The 21,845-nt window shown below is 41.5% G+C and overlaps 2 protein-coding genes across 2 annotated transcripts; one reads left to right on the top strand and one right to left on the bottom strand.

The window, feature by feature from the left end:
• Positions 1 to 464: 464 nt before the first annotated feature.
• TMED7 (transmembrane p24 trafficking protein 7) lies at positions 465 to 9,892 on the bottom strand. The gene is made up of 3 exons (XM_084778055.1): positions 9,484 to 9,892; positions 5,746 to 5,991; positions 465 to 3,324 (listed from the first exon to the last, which is right to left on the bottom strand). Exons 1-3 carry the CDS (start codon positions 9,679 to 9,681, stop codon positions 3,088 to 3,090), a joined length of 681 nt encoding a protein of 226 aa, XP_084634181.1. The 5' UTR covers positions 9,682 to 9,892; the 3' UTR covers positions 465 to 3,087.
• An 8,744-nt stretch (positions 9,893 to 18,636) lies between these two features.
• LOC311596945 (eukaryotic translation initiation factor 1A-like) lies at positions 18,637 to 20,263 on the top strand. The gene has a single exon (XM_084780856.1). The coding sequence runs from the start codon at positions 18,818 to 18,820 to the stop codon at positions 19,250 to 19,252; it is 435 nt and encodes a 144-aa protein (XP_084636982.1). The 5' UTR covers positions 18,637 to 18,817; the 3' UTR covers positions 19,253 to 20,263.
• Positions 20,264 to 21,845: the final 1,582 nt, after the last annotated feature.

The raw sequence follows: 21,845 nt of genomic DNA, 5'->3' as shown, positions 1-21,845 counted from the left end.
AGGTTTAAAACAATCTAAGTTAACTGACTTAAAAATTAGGAACCTTTTAGAGCAACTAATGGTGTCTTCTGTCAACATTTTTATTAAAGACTATAAAGGTAACAAATGAGGCAGTGGTTTGCCTCTTTTTTACACTGTTCTGGTCAGTTTGTCCTCATATATCTTTATGAAATGAAAAATAAACACTATTGTTACGAGCTGCAAATTTCTCTTTGGTTTTTTTGAGACAGGGTTTCTCTGTGTAGCTCTGGCTGTCTTGGAACTCACTCTGTAGACTAGACTAGCCTCCCAGTGCTGGGATTAAAAGTGTGCACTACCATGATACAACTGGCTAATCTCCGTCTTTTCTGTCCTCCGAAACCACGTAACACATTACTAACACTACCCAGTCTAACACAGTAGTAGAGATGTGTATTTTCTGAGGAGTTTCAGAAAGAATTAAATCCTGATAGAAACAAATGAAGTCAGTTTTCTGTTTTTTTATTATCATTATTTTATTTTACATGGAACTGATTGGTGCAATCCTGTGGAACCATCTTTAATTTAGAGAAAATTCTTTTTCAAAAGTAAAGAAAAATCCTTTGACTTATTTATATATTAATTTGTCTCATTTTTGAAAACAAGTCATAGTCAGCTTTATCCTATTTAACCATAAATGTTACATTTAGAAATTGAAACAACAAAAAAAAAATGGATAGTACAGAGATATAAATGAAACCTTTCAATAAATTGCTTTTCAGTCCACTGTATTTTCAAAGGTGATTATTGAGCCCGGAGGAAAAGTTGTGAGCCACAAACTATGGTTGTTGTTTTTTTTTAATAGAATAAAACAATGTTTAGATTATTAGCAAAACAATACCTTAAAACATCTCTTTACACAGCTGAAATTTGAGTATAAACTCATGTATCAAGCTGCTTTCCATTATTTACTCTACTTTATTATATACAATTATGATATTCAAATATGTATTAAGTTGTATGACCACAAACAAAAATATTTGGGGAATTCAAACTCCTGCAACAGCTTACTAAGAATTACAGAAAAAAGACAAACTATGAATCCTGTCACAGGAGGAAAAGAGTATCACCCAGCATTTATGCACGGGTATGTGTTTTCATATGTGTATCATACCAGCTGAACAGACAACTGTCAAGACTTAGCAAGCTACTGGGAGAGGAGACTAAATTCTGACTACTTCTGACAATGGCTAACTGCTTATCTCAAATCTGACTCAGTTTCATTAAAAATGATTTATAGTAATAGTTTACTATCATGACTTTTTGAGAGGCACAGAATAAGTGAGGGCATTACTTATGCCAAACCTGGCAAAATCTATACCTGACTCCATTTAGTTATAGTTAAAGTATCTAAAGAGTCCACCGGAAACCAGACATGGAGTTTTACATGTACCATGCTCAGCAATCCCATTAACATTGGTGCTTAAAACATTCACAGCTAAGTAGATAGAATTTTAATACCAGAATTCCAATGGCCAAATCTGCAATATCTTCAAACTTCTCTTCTTAATCTGTTTGTTATTTAGGGAGTAGTGATCTAGCCTTTAAGAATCCTAAAGGGCCGAAGACGTGTTTATTCCTTATGCACTGTCACATCTGAGGTTAGTAAGCAAGACACCTGAATTCATTTTGCTCGTGTGTGTGTGTGTGTGTGTGTGTGTGTGTGTGTGTGTGTGTGAGAGAGAGAGAGAGAGAGAGAGAGAGAGAGAGAGAGAGAGAGAGAGAGAGAAAGAGAGAGTTTTAAGATGGCTTAGTGGTGAGTGTTAACTTGCAGTTAAGTGACTAGAACTACTAGTCAGTCACTAACTAGCCTATGGTGACACGAGACTCATTTAGCTCTCCTCACCTGTGGTGAAGACAGGCATGGTTGAGAAGCAACTGCTGCATTTTTCTCTTTTTAAAACAGCAGAAAAGCCTGCTTACCTATACAATATCCATCATTATGTGTGCTATTCTATTTTGAAATGGATCAGAATCTCATTTTAATGAGCTTAATCCATACAAGGTACAAGACGCAAACAACACAGACCAATTCTAAAGATCTTTAAACAGGAAACACTCACATCATTGTATATTTTCAACTGTAGAGCTGCTAAGCAGAGACTGCAGAAACAAGACAAAAATGAAGAGATAAAAACTAACTTCTCAGTGACTCACATCATGAGGATAAAATGTATGGCACTTATGTGATACCAGGTCACAGCTGTCGACGTAAGCGGGGAATGACTTGAACAAGAGCTAGCTCAGCAGAACGCTCAGCTGACTCAGACTCTCTTCTTTATAAAAGCCCTAGAAATGCAATGACTGACAACTCACTAAAAATGTTTCTATTCATTTACCATATTGTATTATACTTTATCCTAACAGTTACAATAGTCTGATCTTTAAGTCTGTTATGCTATTTTCTATGTGATGGTAACATTTCTAGACAAACAACATAGCTAGTTATAAACCATAGAATGAGACCAAAAAAAAAAAAACCCAAACAAACCAAAAAACCTATACATTTTCCAAACTAGTAAGGAATAAATTATATCATAATACATCAATGAAAATTATATCAATATTAACTAAAAGTTCTATGGTAGATATTTTCCTCCATAAAATTAAGCAGTGCAGAATAGGGCCTGGCTACAGTTAATCACATTTGGTTTTCTTAAAAACACAGCTTTATTCACTATAAACAATTAAAAGGCAGTTTTCTTCCTCTGCAATACACACAGACATTAAATCTAAGGTTTCTTAAAAGTATCAACCACCTACTAAGAAAAGTACTTTTAAATGGTTAAAAGGAATCAGAATACCAAAGTTTAGTGTATGAAGAGTAGATATAAACCAAGAAAAAGTCCATCATTGGTGTTAGACATTTCATATGAATAGCTGCATTAAGGTCCAAAGTTTTCCACCCTTAGAAATAAAAAAGGTGTCCTCTCCCCATGGGGATGTGAACTGTACATCTCTCCGAACCAGTATGAGTGGGGATTTAGAACGTCACCATGTTAAGTTCTTCATTACCTAAAATTAGAGGACAGTAATGTTACAGTGGCAATGGTGCATCTGAAAGCAGAGTTACGATCCAACACGAGTTGTGGTGGTTCTTTTATCTGAGAAAAAGCTTTTCAGAAGAAACACCTGCCCTATGCTGACCACCAAAAGAATGAGGGCTTCTCCCACCGACCAATAGGCCACTCTTGTATTTAGATCCTCTGCTCGGCTTCGGCCTTGGGCCTCCCGCAACCGGAAATGAGTCTGATAGTCGATGACGGACTTCAGAGCTTCATGAATGGAAACACAGGCAGATTCCATCTAAAGAGAAATATTTCAGTCAGTTTAACGCCGTCCATAGCTCTCTACCTAGCACATTCTTCTGCAACTTCTACCTCATCTTCTCCCTGTTTTAACTCTGCTATAGTGAACTGGCACGCACTCACACCAGCTGCCCTGGGACAGCTACTGATACAGGTCTCTGTTTTCTCCAAGCCAGGGTACCACAGTTACAGCACTAAGGCAGTAGATGAGATACAAAGCTAACAAAAGGGAGCATTTTTATTAGGTAGGGTCAGTAACTACTAAATTTCAAAAGAAGCTCTTAAGAACTAGAAGAATACAATAGTGGGTCAGTAAGTTCACCAATAATGGGAGCACAGATCAAAGCCAACATACTACTAAAACAAGCCAAATATGGCACAAGACCCCAACACCTAATCAAAACTATCTGAAACTTAAGAAAAAAATAGGCACCGGGCATGGTGGTGCACGCCTTTAATCCCAGCGCTTGGGAGGCAGAGGCAGGCGGATCGCTGTGAGTTCAAGGCCAGCCTGGTGTACAAAGTGAGTCCAGGACAGCCAAGGCTACACAGAGAAAACCTGTCTCAAAACAAAAACAAAAAAAAAAAACCCAAAAAACCCCAAAAAACCAAACCCAAACTGAAAAGAAATATTTAAAAGATATCTATTTTTTAAATTATTCTGTAATTAAGGTATACAGGTATTAGGAAATATCCTGCTTAATGAAATTTTACTGCCAGGTGTGTTTGCCTATGAGTACTCGGGAAGTTTTGGCAAGAGGATTCAGGTTCAAATAAACAGGCCTGGACTATGTGGTGAGCTGCAGGCTAGCTTGGACTACAGAACATGACCTTCCCATAGGCAAGATAACCAATTGGTGTGTAAGAACTCCTAGGACTATGCCAACGAGCATAAGTTAACAACTGCTGCACTAGAGATTATCGAAATTAAATTAAATTTATTCCTATCATTTTTGAGATATAGGTTTATTTTTAAATTCTTAAAGCAACAACTTTCATATATATATATTCAAAGAACAATACAGGGCGTCCCACATCAATGTTTATTAATGCATGGCTTATATTGTTTTATACTTATTTCTAATTTTCTAATGATTTAGAGCAACTTTTTTGGGGGGGGGGGTTTGAGACAGTGTTTCTCTGTGTAGCCTTGACTGTTCTGGACTCACTCTGTAGACCAGGCTGGTCTCAAACTCACAGAGATCCACCTGCCTCTGCCTCCCAAGTGCTGGGATTAAAGACGTGTGTCACCACCACACGGCCTCTTTTTTTTTTTTAATGTATTGATTTATTATTATGTATACAGTGCTCTGCCTACACTTACACCTGCAAGCCAGAAAAGGGCATCAGATCACAATATAGATAGATGGTTGTGAGCCTTCATGTGCTTGCTGGGAATTGAACTCAAGACATCTGGAAGAGCAAGCAGTCAGCACCCTTAACCTCTGAGCCATCTCTCTAGCCTCTTTTTCTCTTAAAGATTTTTTTCTTCTTACATGTATGAGTTTTTTCTGCATGTGTGTATACCCACTATGATGCTTTTGGCCCTAAGGCCAAAAGAGGGCATTAGGTCCTGGGGAAGTAGAGTTACTGATGGTTGTGAGCCACTGTTTGGGTTTTGGGAGCCAAACTTGGGTCCTCTAGAGCCTAACAAGTGCTCTTAACTGCTGAGCCATCACGCCTCCATCCCTATTTAAAGCCACTCTATGATACAGCAGAACATTTTTTCATGCTCAAAGAAAAAATCACTGGAACCACTTAGCCTTTCTATTTTTCTTTACAACTAATGTTTCTTAACTTAGTTGCTGCCTTGGTATGAATCCTCAGTGTCCCAAAAGGCCACATGCTAAAGCACTGGCCACTAGTCTACAGCACTGATAGGAGGAGACAGGATCTTTAGGTGACCAAGCCTACGGGAAGGGAGATAAGTCATTGGGGGCATGACCCTGAAGGGTTTGCCAGCTTCCCTTTCCTCCTGCTAAGTCAATCATCTTGCGCTCTCTGCCCAGCAATGAAAAGCTAGCTGTGACTGGCAACTAGGGCAATGCGTTTATACTTAGGAGGGCCATACAATCTTTGTTTGTTTTGGCTTTTTTGTTTTTCGAGACAGGGTCTCTCTGTGTAGCCTTGGCTGTCCTGGACTCGCTTTATAGACCAGGCTAGCATCAAACTCACAGCGATCCACCTGTCTCTGCCTCCGAGTGCTGGGATTAAAGGCGTGCGCCACCACGCCTGGCACTCATAAAATCTTTTAACACCAGGTTTCATCATAGAAGTCTCAAATTCTCTGCCAAATGCCTAATCTGCAAGAATTTAGATTTTTAAATAGCACTAAAATTCCATATTCACCTAGGAGTGAATACGTAACATTAAATTATGTACCCTCCTTCTTTTAATCAATGCTCTTCTTTTTATTTACCTGGGTAAGGGCACTGACTCGGTTCTCACTTGGAAACAAAGGTGGGTCTTCTCCAACTTGAAAATCGAAATACACTGTTTTGTGTGTAAAAGTAGAGAACTCATTGCTGAAACAAAATTTGTATGTCCCATTTTTGGAGGCTGTGAAGGTGAAACTATCATACTGTTTCTTCATCTCCTTGTATAACACTTTACCATCAGGATCTTCCAGTCGACAATCTACATCATAGTGACCACCAGTAATCACCTGTAAGAGATTTAAAGAGAGATCACTGCAACTAACGCATTTTAAAAAATTAACCAAGTTTCCTGCTATAAGGACAATAATAAGTCTATATGTAGAGGTCTTCCAATCACAATTTCACAGATCGTGACTTTCACAAGTAGATAAAACAGAGTTGAGACTTCAGTTCAATTAAAGCTTTACACAAAGTGAAGAGATTCTTTCCCACCAGCAGAGAGGAAACTTATTTCCATCAACCATTCAGACAACTACACTGGTAAAGAGAGCTCTTAACTTCAGAAGAAGATGGGGAGAGACACAGTTCTGGCAATCTCTAACCACAAGAGTAGATGGGCACAGGTTGCTATTTTCAGGCTTTAATTCTCTTGGTTAGCATAGTTGACATTGTACATTAGCAAAACAGAGAGCTCAAAGTTCAGACTTCAAGAAAAATTTCTATTACTTTTAATGACCTTTGTCACTTGAGATGATAACTAATGGGATTATAAGACCATTTCAAATGATTACACACATATGTATAAGTACAAATAGGAATGCTCTCTCAAAGTAAACGCTTTTTCTTCCAAGAGGAAAATGCCTCCATTCCAATGCAGCTAGCTCCCTGACCACAACCCTTTCAGTAAAGCAAACTGGAATCAAGGACCAGCCACACTGATTCCATCCAATTTTAAAACATGCAATCTTAGTTTAGTCAATGGTACCTCTTGATCATCCTAAGTCTTCCATTACGAATGCATTATATACTACACTCCCAAATGCCTAAAAGTTCCCAAACCTCATCTCTTCTAACCTGGGGCTCCCCAACCTGGTAGCAGGGCTGTGTCATTTAGCAGTAATCTTCCCTGCAATCTCAGTGTAGAGATGGCAGCTGCTGCACTCCACAGCCTGAAATTTTTTGTGGGGTAGGGGGTATCCTATCTTTTTTTCATCTTTTAATTAAAACAAAACCAAAAAACCTCACTATCACCTATCAAAGGTCCAGATCTGCCATTACCAGCATGACACTCCCTCATGTCACCTCTAAGATTCAGCAACTCCCTGCTCATCACTGTTATCACTCTAAATCACTAAGTTTCAGACTTCAGAAGCTCTCACAGGGCCAAAAACTACAATGTTTATAAGTCTAGTTTATTACAAGAAAATGTAACTCAAAGCATTGTTGTCAAAGGCCAGAGATCTGGAGAGATCAGGTATGGGCCTTCTTTGCTTTCCCCTTTTGAAGTCTGGGCCAAATAATACTTTATCTCAAATCTGGACCAGCCAAGTGTGCAATCACGATCTTGAAGGCAGGGAATCCAGAACTGAGTGTTGTGTGGCTTGTCTTCTAGTTATATAGCCATAAGTAACTAAATTTAAGAGCAGAGCTCTGGGGCAGGAATTGGGTTGTAGGGGATCAATGAGACCTAGTATAAATCTTGCTGTAACAAAACCAAACAAACACAAAGACAAACTGGTCCTAAAACTCTCAGCCTCCACAGCCACAAAGCAATATTATTCTTACTACGCCAGTGTCATCTGCTCAAACTTTAGCATAAGAGCTCAAGCTAGTATCAGACCTGTTGAACTCTCACAATCCTAACTGTCCAGGGGGCCCTTTCCCCCTCTGCCATACTGCAGACCAAACCTTAATTATCTATCCTTCCATGTGAGCTCAAACACCAGATGCTCCACTAAGTTTCCCCGATGGTCCCTGGCTTCCCTGCCGGCATTCTGCCTGTGTGAACTTTTAGTGCTGTGCTTACACGGTGTATCTTCTCTAAGCCTTAATTAAGGAGGTAGGACAATAAAGAGTTCATCTTGAGACTATCATTTCTATTACTTTATTTTTATTTTATTTTACTATTAATTTATTCTTGTTACATCTCAATGGTTATCCCATCCCTTGTATCCTCCCATTCTTCCCTCCCTCCCATTTTCCCCTTATTCTCCTCCCCTGTGACTGTTCCTGAGGGGGATTACCTCCCCCTGTATATGCTCATAGGGTATCAAGTCTCTTCTTGGTAACCTGCTGTCCTTCCTCTGAGTGCCACCTGGTCTCCCCCTCCAGGGGACATGGTCAAATATGAGGCACCAGAGTTCGTGTGAAAGTCATACCCCACTCTCCACTCAACTGTGGAGAATGTTCTGTCCATTGGCTAGATCTGGGTAGGGGTTTAAAGCTTACCGCCTGTATTGTCCTTGGCTGGTGCCTTAGTTTGAGCGGGACCCCTGGGCATTTCTATTACTTTAAAGTATGGATCAAAACTCAGCTTGGATTATGTTTCACCAATCAAAACAAATAGAAACGCTTCTCTATTTCATCAGTTTTCTTGAGAACTAGCATGTGAAATATTTGGCATGCTGTATACGTACAGTTTCTTTGGGGAGATGGGTGGTTCGAGATAGGGTTTCTCTGTATAATAGCCCTAGCTATCCTATAACTCTCTTTGTAGACCAGGTTGTCCTCGAACTCAGAGATTAGCCTGCCTCTGCCTCCCAGAGTGCTGGGATTAAAGGTGTGAGCCACTATCCCTGGCTTACATACAGATTTTTTTAAAAAAACCTGTTATAGTACCAGGCACTGTTATCTACAAATACAAAAAGTGAGGAAATGTATATTAGATTTAAATAAAGGATATTCTGACTTGCATCTTATAATTCCTTTGTGATTATATATGTTGAGAATTGGTACACATATATATTATTAGACTCCTTTCCCCTCCCTCATCATATACAAATTACTACCAAGCCCTGTGGATTTTTACTTTCCATTTGTCTCCTTAGCCACCAATACTAACTTAGTCTAAGCTATTGTCGCTTCTTTTTTAAAAAAAAAAACGTTATTATTACTTTCAATTATGTGTCTGGGTGTGTCTGGGAGAGGGTATGTGCACGTGAGTGCTGATGCCTGCAGAGCCCAGAGGTATTAGTCTCCCTATAGCTCCAGTTACAGGTGACTGTGAGCCACGTAGCATTCAGGAGTTGCTGGAATGTTAAAGAGCCTATTAACAAAAAACGATAGGCCGCTTAAGACTACTTAAGAAATCACACGGATGAATAAAATTCTTGATTTACATTGCCCCAAAACCGAGAAGGGGCCTCTTATTTATTACACTTTTACACTTCCAATCAGGACTTGAAGCAACGAATAGTCTCGGTGTCATACAAAGACAAAAAAAAAAACTAAACCCAACCCCCCACAAAGGACCCGAAACGATCATGAGTTGTATCAAATCCGATTAAACTGGAGTTGCGAATTATGGGAGCAGAAAGCTGATACTGAGCATCTGCGTGCAGGGGCAGCTTTTTAAAAAGAAATCATTTCTAAAAAGTAACTGAATAGGGCTTAAATCCAATGAATGGCACCGGAGAAATGTTACAGCCACAGGAAGCCTTTCTGGTATTCACAAATAGTTCCTTCTAGAAGCCCCCGAAGAAAAGCAAAGGCGAATGGCTCTGCATCCGCTCCCGAGGTGACTCGTAGGTGAGCCAACCAGAGGCCGGGGCCCGTGGTACCTGAAACTCCAGGGTGCACTTGGTGCCCTGAGTGATGTCCTCGTAGAAGCACTGCTTGGCGTTGTCGGGCAGCTCGAAGGTGATCTCCGAGGCGCCGCTCGGGCCCGCCAGCAGCAGGAGCAGCAGCAGCGCAAGCAGCCTGCCGCCCCAACGGCCCGCGGCGGCCTCCCAGCGCGGCGCCGACCCCGGCCGCGGCATCCCGGCAGCGCGGCGGCCTCAACGGAGCAGCAGTGGCTCGACGCGCGCGGCGGACCCAGCCCCCACCGGCCGGCGAGCCTCCGCGAAGCGTGCTTCCAGGAGCTAGCGCGGACTTCCGGAGAGGCGCGCTAAGGTATCCGCGCCGCTGCAGGATAGACCTGAGGGCCAAGGGGTAGAGCCAGCAGGCCAGCGGGAGGAAGAGGCCTCGCTGACCGGAAGTACAGCGAGAGCCTGAGCGGAAGGGGCGGGGCCGGGCAGGCTCCAGCAACCCGGATGTGATATCCCGGGGTGGGGCGGGGGGGTTGAGGGAGTGAGGCGTTGGACTGAGTACGTGGAAGCGCGTGAGGCCTCCGCGCTGAGTGGGCGGCCTCCTTGGACGAGGGGCGGGGCCCGTACCGGAACTCCAGGGGAAGGGGCGTGGCCGGCCGTTGCCTAGGAAGGGCGCGTGGTCTTGCTGCTCGCCCGGCTGCCTAGAGTAAAGGGGTTCCGCTGCATTTTGTCACTGTGAGTACCGAGTTTGGGACGCTCCGAGGGACTCTGAAGAGCTCATTTTGGGGGCGATGGGGGAACTAATCGCCGGTGGGAGAGAGCTTTCTAGTTCGCAGGAGGTTTTCTCACAGATAATATCATAGAGGAGGCGGCTTAGGCGAAAAGCGCGTATTCTCAGCTGAATAGTAGACTAGAATTTCTAATCCCTTCTGGCCTGCTGACCTTTGCCTGGATGTTAAAACTCTGCCTTAGCCTAAACAGTGCTAATAAACGGAAATAAACACAGATCGTTCCGTGAGTTAGTTATCTGGCACGTGGTAGGCACTAGGTAACTTTGGGTTGAATAAAAACAAACCTCTCTTGAGTGCCCCTTAACCAGCCGCTTCCTCCCTTCAAACAATAAGTGATACTGTGTCTATTTTAATAATTAGCAAGTTAAGGCTCGGACAACAGCAAAACTTACTAATCAACATGGCGTTTCTTACAGGGCGTTCGTAGTTTTCACATGTGTGTAACAGGAATCAGGTGGTTTTTTGTTTGTGTGTTGGGGGGGGTTGTTGGTGTTGTTATTTTGTTATTTAAGAAAAAGCCAAGGGTGGGCTCCAGGCTGCTGAGGATTAAAGAGGGGTTTTATGAGAAGAAAACTACGGGCCTGTAGGACTAAGGCAGGAGCCCTGAGGGTTGGGTGGGGCGTGGGGGCGTAGGAAAGAAGAGCCGGAAGTCTACTTTGTAGCCTGGGGCACCTAAGCTTCTGTCTTAAAAGGAAAGGAGGTCTGAAGTCACAGTCTTTTCATTCCTTGCAGACTGCGGAGTCTGCGCCTTCCTGAGAACCAGGCCAGAAACAGAAGTATTATTTTGTTGGTAAGTGAAAATAAATCTGAATGTGACAATTATAATATGTTCTGTTTTCTAACTGTGATGTTGGATAGTAATAGAGCTTTTGGTGGTGGTGGAGGTGGTTTCGAGACAGGGTTTCTCTAACCCTGGCTGTCCTGGACTCTTTGTAGACCAAGCTTCCTAAATTTACAGAGATCAGCCTGCCTCTGCCTCCCTAGAGTGCTGGGCTTAAAGGTGAGCACTTCCATGCTGGGCTTTGGGGGAAGGGGTGCTGGAGACAGAGTTTCTGGCTGGCCTGAAACTCACAGAGATCCAACTGCCTCTGCCTCCTGAGTACAGGGACTAAAGGCCTGCCATCACCGGGCAATAGTGCTCGTTTATTTTTTATTATTTTTATTTATTTATTTGTGTGTGTTTTGTTGTTTTGGTTTTTTTTTTCGAGACCGGGTTTCTCTGTGTAGCCTTGGCTGTTCTGAACTTATTTTGGTAGACCAGGCTGGCCTGGAACTCACAGAGATCCGTCTGCCTCTGCCTCCCGAGTTCAGGGATTAAAGGCGTGAGCCACCACGCCCATTGTTTTTTGTTTGTTTTGTTTTTTTCAGACAGGGTTTCTTGAAACCTGGCCTCAAACTCAGATCCAGCCGGTCTCTGCCTCCTGGAGTGCTGGGATTCCAGGCTTGTGTCACCATGCCTGGCTTTATAGTGCTCTTTTAAAAGCAACCTCGGAGTTGATAATGCTTGTCCAAGGCCCAAGGCTGTAGGGGGACACCACCATCTTTTTTTTTTTTTTTTTTTTTTTTTGTTTGTTTTTTGGCTTTTTAAGACAGAGTTTCATTGTATGACAGTCTTGGTTGTCTTGGACTCACTTTGTAGACCAGGCTTGCCTTTGCCTCCTGAGTGCAGGGATTAAAGGTGTGGACAACCACACCCAGCTGACAGTACAAATAGGACAGAAGGGCAGATTAAAATCTTAGTGTAGGGCTGGAAGGATGACTCAGAGGTCAAGAGCACTGACTGCTCTTCCGGTGGTCCTGAGTTCAAATTCCAGCAACCACATGATGATGGCTCATGACCTTCTACAATGTTATCTGCTGCCCTCTTCCGGCCTGCAGTAATACATGCAAGCAGATCACTGTATGCATAATAATAAATAATAAAACTTTTTTTAAATCTCAGTGCATTAAGGAGGGGGAAATGATGTGATTATAATCTCAAAAATAAGAGTAATAAAATAATATCACCAAACAGGCAAAAATGTTACAGTATAACAATGCTAGAAACTGCATTGCTGGTGGAAATGTAAAAACTGCTTTGGGATAAGCCTAACGTATAATTATGTGATACATGTGGCCTGGAAGTTTCGCTTTTCATAATTTTATGCCATACTCTATATGTGCACTTTAATGTATTTACTTTGGAGCAGCAGTTCTCAGAGTGTCTTCTGAAGACCCCCAGAGGCTTCTGAAAAGCTTTCAGTGGGTTTGTAGTTCAAGGATAGGTTTTGTTTTCATGGTGTGTTTCAACCAAAAGAGCATAGCAGATTGAACAAGGTGAGCACTCAGAGTTTTCTATGTGTCTAGATTTATAAAAATAAAGCATTGTAAAAGTAACTTTTATTTGCCTGATTTAATTGTCTTGGGGATTTATTGCCTCCATCTGCTAACCCAGGGGTAGTCCTGGAATCTTCTAGGTTCTGTACAATCTAATCTAGGCCTAGAATGTTTTCAGCCTTTGAGACTTACTGCTGAATAAGCTCACCCTTTCTAACTTTTTCTGAATTCTGTCTGGTTGGTTCAAAACTCCTCTACCAGCTGATTCAAACTGGCTTCTTTTGACTTCTGACTGAATTACTACTATACTTGGCCTCATACTGACTTTGGCAATATGTTCTACTCTTCTGGCTCCTTATTCTCCGGCTTATTTTGTCTTCAACTGTGTCTAGTTTTGTGGGTTTTTGTTGTTGTTGTTTTTTGTTTGTTTGTTTGTTTTAAACTCTCCTGGTAAAACTGCCTCTTTTCTCTGGTATTCTCTGTGCTACTCTCTTAAGTAGCTTTCTTTTCCTCTCTCTACTGTGAGAGCTGGGTGTGTCCTGTTCTGTCAAACCTTTCTCAGACTTTTTCTGCCTCTCAATCAGACATCACTTTCAGACATAGATGCTTCCTTCTACACATTTCACCTTCATTGTTAGGGATTAAAGGTCTGTGCCACCATGCCAGGACCTCGGTTTTTCTTTACTTTTTTTTTTTTTAATTTATTTTTTCCCTCGGTTTTTCTTTAGCTGTAGTTACACTTAATTTTTAAATGTATTGCCTATGTGTAGTGGGTTGCCTATGTGTAGTCCCATCAGACACTTTTCAGGACCTCATTCCCATCCCTGTGAATAGCATTTTATTTGGGAGTAGAATTTTTGCAATTGTAGTTAAATTAAGGATCTCCAGAAGAGATTGTGCTGGATTTTAGAGTGAGTCGTAAAGATGAGAGAACATAAGGGTCCACACAGAGATTGGAGTGATATGTGAACAAGCCAAGGAATAGCAAAGCTTGTCCATAGTCACGAGGGTCTACAGCCTCCGCAGTGAGCTAAGACAGTCATTTCAGCTCTTAGAATAAGTTTCTATTTTTAAGCCACTGAGTTTGTGGTTATTTGTTATAGTATGTAAAACACATGAACACATTTCGGGGGTTTAATGGATTGTTCTCCAGTAAAAACTTGTCATGTAGCTCATACATAAGAAAATGCCAAATGGATCCGGTATTTATCACTCAGGCAGAAATGTGGACAACAGTTGCTGTCAGATGCCTTCTCTATTGCTCCCCACTTTGGTCTATTTGTGACGTGTTATCCAGGATCTCACAGATGCTCAATTAGATTGGCTGGCTAGCAAGCTCTAGGGTTTCTCTTGCCTCTGCCTCCCTAGCTCTGGGAGCACATGTACAGGCCACCCACCTTGGTTTTTTTGTGGGTTTGGGGTGTGGGGTCCTTATGTTTGTACAGTATGCACATCACCAACTGAGCTGTAATTTCTGGCTTAGGAGCTAGAGAGAGACACACAGGCACGCACCGTCATAACAGACACTTGAGGTCTGAATTCTTAACTACAATAGGTTGTAGTTTCCTTTCAATAAATGAGGTCAACATTTGGTGTGTGAGTGTGGCAGCCTACTTGATTATGAATAGAGAACAAAGCCACAAGGAAACCTTGCTGTTTAGTCATCCAGATCACAGTGTCAAAGGAAAAGGCAGAGGGGTTAGGAGCCAGGAATTTCGTCATTAGTGGGCAATTACGTCATCAGAAGGTATAGTAGTCAGACCATGTTGTTCATCTCTGTAGAAGTTCCTCAGGATGGCAGAGTTAAGATTGGGTTATGAGCCTGATATTTTAGGTCTTCCCCCCCCCCCTTTATTTTCTGTTTTCTTTTGGTTTTTTTTGAGACAGGGTTTCTCTGTGTAGCCTTGACTATCCTGGACTTGCTTTGTAGATCAGGCTGGCCTCGAACTCAGTGATCCGCCTGCTTCTGCCTCCCAAGTGCTGGGATTAAAGGCGTGCCCCACCACCTCCCGGCTTGTTTTAGGTCATTTTAAACCCACATTTGAAAGGCTTTGTGTAACAAAATGGAAATAGGTTTTTCAGAAACCCTTACTGTCCCAACAGTCTTGTGGCCACCAGGTGGTGCTGGTCACTTATCAGTAGTACCCAGGCAGAGGCTGTAGTCTGCTTTCTGAGATTTACCCAACTGAAACACTTGAGCGCAACTTGATAAAGACACTGCAATAACAAAAGGGAGAATGAAGTGTGATCAGGTGATGGATAAAAAGACATTAACAGCTGCTTCTAGAGAGTTGTAGAGAACCATCAAAGAACTTGAGCTACTGAAGGACCTAATTAGAGTTCTGTTGTTAAAAGACATTCTGGCTGCAGTAAGATTAATAGAGGTATACAAATATGGAAATAAGACCAATCTATGTTTTTTTAAAAGTCATCAGCAAAAATATATCAGTGGTAGCTGGCAATCACGTGTATTGATTATCTTTTTATTTAAAGTTCCGTATGTCTTGGAAAACAAGCTGTGTTGGAATCAGCAGGTAGTTGATCGTAGTTGTCTGTAGACGTTGGGCTGTTGGTTTTTTTCCTAAAGACGTTGTTGCTCATTCACAGTAGGTAGTGGGAGCCTCACATGGTTCTGTGGAGTTGTCTTGCCGTCAGTTCCCGCAGTGGTCAGCATGCCTTGGGTGGCTGCTGTGCCAAGTGGGTTGGTGTTAAAGTTAAGGTGGGCTGCCCGCTGCTTTTACTGAAGCTGGAAGTAAGTCTGCTTTCCATCTAAAGCAAGATGACACTTTAGAGCTGGGCAAAGTGGCACAAGCCTTTAAGCTGGTGAAGGTAGGTAGGTCTCTTCTTGAGTTCAGGGTCTGTCAAGTGAGTCCAGGACAGCCAAGGCTACACAGAGAAACCCTGTCTCGAAAAACAAACAAAAAAAGGTGACACCTTAGTTCTCAGAAAACAACTGAGACAGAGCCTCAAGAAAGGGCAGCCAGGATCCTGCAGACGTGGCCATCTGTAGGAGAGGCCATGGGGACGACTCAACATTACCTACACAAATGCAGAGTTGTGGTGTCTAAGCATGCTCTCATTTTGCTTCTTCATACCCACCAAGCTCATTTCCAGCAGAGCTGATCAAGAATGCCAGTCTCCCCAGCTCACACTGCATGGTACTCACTTAGGCCAGTCGTATAGGTAGAAAGAAGAATCTCTTACTACACCTGTGTGTCTTTGACCAATAGTCAGGTCAGGCCTCTTTTGCTGTTTACTGGCCCCTCTGTATTGCTGAACAGTATGATGTCCTTGTTTTCTCAAGTTTTGTTTGCTTGACTCTTGGGCCCTGGGGGAGAATGACTAGGGCCATCAGTTTCATAAATTGAGTAAGACTGTTCTTTGCCCCTTAGGTTCCTCCAGTTGGGGCTGAACTGCACAAGCAAATGCTCTGAATGCTAAGGGTCAGAGTTAAAACGCAGCTCTCTATTCAGCTGTCACAGGAATAAGAAACAAACATTTCTGCCCCGAGGCACACACAGTTTGACAGAGTGAGAAGTTTTCATAATGTAAAGGTAGACCGCAAGTGAAGAGAATATCTAAAAAACACTACATTACCAAAATGGGTTTTGTTTTTTTTTTAATTAAAGATAGCATGATGCCATGAAAAAAATTTGCAAAGAACATACTAAGACATAGTTTTAGATACAGCTTCATTTGTAGGGCCTGGAAACCCATCGTGTATATAAATATGAAAACGTTTAAATCATGAGCTGTAGATCAAATGCGTTTTCTACCAAGATTTCAGTTACCTTTGTAGAAAGTGATAAATGGGCCATAATGGTAGGCAAAATTCTAAGAATGTGCAAGATCCTAAACAGTTGGGGACGGGGACTCCAAAAAGTAGTAAAGTTTAGTACGTCACACCTTTCAACTTACATAGGCAACACGTGACTGGTATTAGGATAATCCAGCGACATAAATCCACAGAGAACACAGAACTAGGAGGCTGGAAGGAAGCCTAACAGCTATAGTAGCTGTGCCAAGCCAATAGAGATGTCAGCGTGGTGTCAGGATTTCTTGCCTGAGCATCTATCTTAATCTTGTAGCAGTTACTGTTCCTTTGACTAAGTATGGAACTCTGTGTGTAGTCGTTACTCTTTTTTTTCTTTTTTAGCACTTAACATTTACTGAATGAAATAAAACACAAAATATATGACCAGAAAGAAACAACAGCTTGATAACATATAACTGCCACTATTTGTGGCATACTTTGCTTTTGGGTGTTTATAAATGATCCTTCTTTACATGTTACCCAACTTGTCTACACCATCTTTTCCCCTGATTGAGCCCCTGATTGGCACGCCGATTTGATACTGTGACTTGTCCCAGGAATCACAGCAGAGTCTTTGAATTAGTATCAGACCCTAGATTGTGTTGTGCAATATTTAAAGAATACAGGGGGAAGTGGGCACTGTTGCTCAACCATCCCTGCTGGTGACCTGGAGTGACAAGGTATTAGGAAATCAAGTAGCAGTAGAACTTGATTGCTACAATGATGATGCTTCTTAGAATATTGTCTCCTGTGGGTTACTCTGATGGTACCCTAGGGAACAGAAGTAGAGAAAAGGAGAGGTCAGGTCGCCAGACTTGATGTGGACAACCGTGCCTATACATGTATTTCAGTGCTTGCAGACTTAACAGAACAGTGTGGCTGAGCACTGTGCTTAGGCTCTTACTATAGACTTGCGGGGATTAGAGCACTAATGTTGTTGCTTGTCTTAGTTGTAAGGACACGTAAAGGATACTGACCTGAATCACAGAATGGAGGCATGCTTTATAAGCAAAGGCAGGGCCAACGACGCCACGCCCAGATTTCACTAGTCTTACACGTGTGCTATCTCCATAAAGCAGTGGAGTAGCATGTCGAGCACGGTTGTAAGAAGGCATGCTTCTAGGAGGCTAGTTTCTACACTGTGATATGCGTCTTATAACGAGCAGCTCAGTTATTCTAGGAGTGATCAGATTGATATTTGCAAAAATGTAGTGAGCTATAAAGTAAAACTTAATAAACTCCTGGGATTAATAATGTACAATATGGTCTTCAAAAATTGTAAACTACAAAAAGGAAGCAGAAAGCTTGCTTGTTTGGAATTTTTAAAAGCAAATGACAAGATTCACAGTCAGATTTGTCTATGGATGGCATATAATTCTAGTCAATATTCTGGTAGGTTTTCTCATTGTGGGAATTGGCACGCTGACTTTAAAATGCGTGTAGTGATGCAGAAGCCTGAACTAGCCAAGTCAATCTCACAGAAGAAAAACATGAATCTGAGGACATGTACTACACATTTCAGGATACACCATAAGGTTCATTCAAATAGTATGACATAGGGGCAAATTAATCAAGAAGCATGCTTTTAAAAAGAAATGGTACTGTAGTTTATTGGAAGGATTATGTTTCAGATAATTCTGTTTTGATAAATGTTGTTAGATCGGTTTGAAATCAGTATGGAGAATAAAACTTGAACCAATAAAGTTTCTGAAAGAACTGAGAAAGGAGGCTGGGGAGCTGGTAAAGTGCTTGCTGTGTGCGCATGAGCCCTTGAGCTTCATCCCCAGCATGCCTAGCGCTGGGGGGGCAGGCAAGAAGAGGATCCCTAGGGCTAGCTAAATCCATGGGCTTCAGGTTCGGAGAGACTATCAAGAGTATCTGTTGAATGTTGTCAGAGGTGTAGATGGACACGTTTGTGTCTATAAAATGTCAGAATTTATTGAGTATAATAAACCGATAAGCCCACACTAGTTTTATTTGATGTAAGAAATCTAGATTTGCTTGATAGCTGATCACTAGCAATTATAGGTTCTCTTATTCCAGCCTTAATTCTAATATTAATTCCCAAATCACACCCTGTGCCTCAATGTATATGAGTGGGTTGCAAACTTTTTGTTAAGAAGCGGTTCAAGAGTCTGCTGTTCTCACAGTGTAGAAGTGCTGTCTTGAAGGCAGAGAGCTACTGCAGGAGCAGCTGCAGGCCTCTAGGACACCAGACCACAGCTGTTTCAGATTTCGTTATTGTGTCCGATTGCTAAAATTATTTTTGTTTTTTTCAGCCAGCGAAGCCAGGACTCTGGAACATTGTTGCTGCCTGTGGATCTTCTGTATCAGAAAGTCCAGTAGCTGCACAGTTGGTTCAGAGCTAACACTGTTGCCCGTCAAATAGTAGCTCTTGGAAAAGAGTCACATCCAAGTCACATCGACAGTCTCCTGTGGTACCACCATGCCAAAGAATAAAGGCAAAGGAGGCAAAAACCGGCGCAGGGGGAAAAATGAGAATGAGTCTGAGAAAAGAGAGCTGGTGTTTAAAGAGGATGGGCAAGAGTATGCGCAGGTGGTCAAAATGCTGGGCAACGGACGCTTGGAAGCAATGTGTTTCGATGGTGTCCGGAGGTTGTGCCACATCAGAGGCAAGCTGAGAAAAAAGGTTTGGATAAATACCTCGGACATTATATTGATTGGTCTACGAGACTATCAAGATAACAAAGCTGATGTAATCCTAAAGTATAATGCAGATGAAGCGAGAAGTCTGAAGGCATATGGAGAACTTCCAGAACATGCTAAAATCAACGAGACGGACACATTCGGTGGTGTGGATGATGATGGAATCCAGTTTGATGATATTGGAGACAGTGAAGAAGACATTGATGATATCTAAGCTGAACTAAGCATGCTATATTCCAAGTTCTCTGAAGATAGTTCTATGCACTTGGCATCCTGACCTTCAGCTGTTAAGTAAACTTCATTTAGCATGAGTATGACTTGTTAATGCAGATTGATGTATTTTTATTCTTTAAAGTATATTTCTTTGAAAGCCAAAGATGTTGAGTTATCTTACGTGACATGTTAACACTTTGTGCTTATGAATATAATTGAGTTTAGGTTACAGGAGTGTGCACTGTTAGACTGCCTTTCCAGTTATGATGCTTCGTTTCTGGCACTTGAGTGTTTTGTGTCAGCAGTTCTGTCTAGTGATCATCGTGAGCTGAAGTAAGCTTTAGTCCAGCACATCTGCCTCAGCCTGGTCATCTGGCATGCTTTGAGGCGTCTCGTTACACTTAGAAATAACGCAAATCTGCATCTGGAGTCAGTGCAGACTCTCTTTGTATTAATGGAGCCAGGCCATTTATACTTTCATGTTCTATACATTCTTTTTATCCTTTATGTTGTTGCCACCCATAAATAGGCATTGCACAGTGCCGCTTTAAATTTACATGGGTAGTAATTTTAAGTTTTAAAAATTAGTCATTGTAGAAATTAGACACTTTGGTGATCAATTATCTTGACTTTAAAAATATAATAGTTGATAGTTTATATGTGATTTTTACTTTTCTAAGGTATACCCAAAAATAGAAAATGAAAATAAAAAGAAATAAATATGTTCTGATACTTGCATAGAGGAAGTAGTTGTTACTAGCATGAGATATTTCCTGCTTTGCAAAGTAGGTGTGAAGCTTTGAATGATTTAATTACTATGCACATTAAAGCTGGACAAGCAAAAGGAGCCACAGCTTAGTGAGAAGGTGGTTCCTGCTTTCTGAATTAGGAGTCCAGAAACAAACACAATAAAAACATGTTAGTATAAGACCAGTTTTTCTTTTTAATATGTTCATTATATCTCTGGTATATAACAAAAATAAAAATAAATGACTGGATGATTTCTAGTTACTATGAGAGGCTTTTTTTTTTTTAATTAGACTCTGGCATTTATGATAAACTTACTGTGTTCCCATAAAAGTGTTGCTGGCATCAGTGTTCTGCAGTTCAACGCTTGCTGCTATCAGTCCTCAGGTGCCTTCTTTTTAAAGAATAGTTATTTTCTCAGGTTTCGTTCCAGACACCTACAGATAGAGACTGAGCATGAAAATAACAGTATTCGCCTTCATTTTGTTTTGCAATTAGCCCAAAGTGTACTTTAAGGGTGGGTGGGGCGTGCTAATGCAATCCTTTAGTCCCAGAACCGGGAGGCAGAGGCAGGCGGATCTCTGAGTTCAAGGCCAACCTGGTCTACAGAGTGAGTCCAGGACAGCCAGGGCTTGTTAAACAACAAGTTCCTGGTCAGAAAGAAAGAAAAAAAACCCCAGTTTTCCTGGTTTTTTTTGATCAGGGACTCTCTTCTAGATGGATCTGTAGCTCTTCATAAAGGCTCATTTTGTACAATTAAGCTAGACACGGTGGTGCCAAGTTAAAGGCAGACCCTATGTCCCCAGAAGGACAGTGTCTTCTAGAACGTGTCACTGGAGCTTTTCTTTGTTCTACATAGCATAGTATCTAAATACACCGTTAACTAGGATTTATCCCATTAGCACTGTAGATTTTTAGTATAGAAGGAAAGCTTGATCACGGGCCACCTAGCCTAATGTAATCAAACAAACTAGGAGGTGAGGACCAGTGCCTGAAGATGTCCCCTCACCTCCACAGTTGTGCTCATACATTCACATCAACACACAGTTGCACTTGAGGCTTTAATATCATCCCTCTGATGGTCTTGATCATTTCGAAAGGTCAGAAGCAAACACTTAAGTAGTATAAGTAAATATTGATGTCAGTGTTAGAGTTAAAATTACTTGTAGTGAAATATTTGAATGTTTCTTTTTCTTCCCCACAACTTCGTCACCTCACCTTGGAAGGCACTCTGAAGAAGCCTGTGGCACACTTAGCTAAGCCTTCCTCAGTTTCTCTAGCTAGCTGGCCACAATAGAAACATCAAACTGTCCTTGTAGGTCACCAACTAGATACCCTAGCTTCAGGGTTCCTCACCCCAGTACACAGAAACAACCCATGCCAGTCATGTCCTGTGATAATATTCTGTCATTTACTCATCACACTAGCCTTGAAGTAGCAGTGCTCCTGCAGCAATCTACTCACATACTGGGATCATTCCCGAATAATAGCTTCAACATGAAGTGTGCCCTTAGTTGGCAACTTTTTTAAAGAGTTATTTATCTTCTTTTTAGCATATACATTTATATTACTACACATAAGACAAACTACATAGAACAGGGAGAACCACAAGACAGTCATGATATGAATGTTACATGCAGAGAGATTTGGCCATTTGCATTTGTCAAGCCCAAGGCAACCATCCTTCCTACTTCGTTGGGTCCAAGTTTCTGAAAGTCAATATCGTATCTCTATTAACTTAAATCATCTATCTTGATCTAAAAAGATCTTATTCTTAACCAACTAAACTTGATAGTAAGACTAAGCTATCTGGTCTTCAGCTCTATTGGAGACCTGAGAAGGAATAA

Source organism: Acomys minous, assembly GCF_964271855.1.
Source record: "Acomys minous genome assembly, chromosome: 4".
In the NCBI taxonomy this organism is placed as follows: domain Eukaryota; kingdom Metazoa; phylum Chordata; class Mammalia; order Rodentia; family Muridae; genus Acomys; species Acomys minous.
Note: the sequence above shows the minus strand (reverse complement) of the source record. Positions and strands in the feature narration are given on the sequence as shown.

Bases quoted from the DNA above. Each gene is read 5' to 3' on its own strand.
- TMED7 (XM_084778055.1), bottom strand. From the start codon at position 9,681: ATGCCGCGGCCGGGGTCGGCGCCGCGCTGGGAGGCCGCCGCGGGCCGT. The intron at 5,992-9,483 runs GTACCACGGGCC...AATCTCTTACAG, and splicing joins AGTGCACCCTGGAGTTTCAG to GTGATTACTGGTGGTCACTA. The intron at 3,325-5,745 runs GTAAATAAAAAG...ATTTCTCTTTAG, and splicing joins GAGTCAGTGCCCTTACCCAG to ATGGAATCTGCCTGTGTTTC.
- LOC311596945 (XM_084780856.1), top strand. From the start codon at position 18,818: ATGCCAAAGAATAAAGGCAAAGGAGGCAAAAACCGGCGCAGGGGGAAA.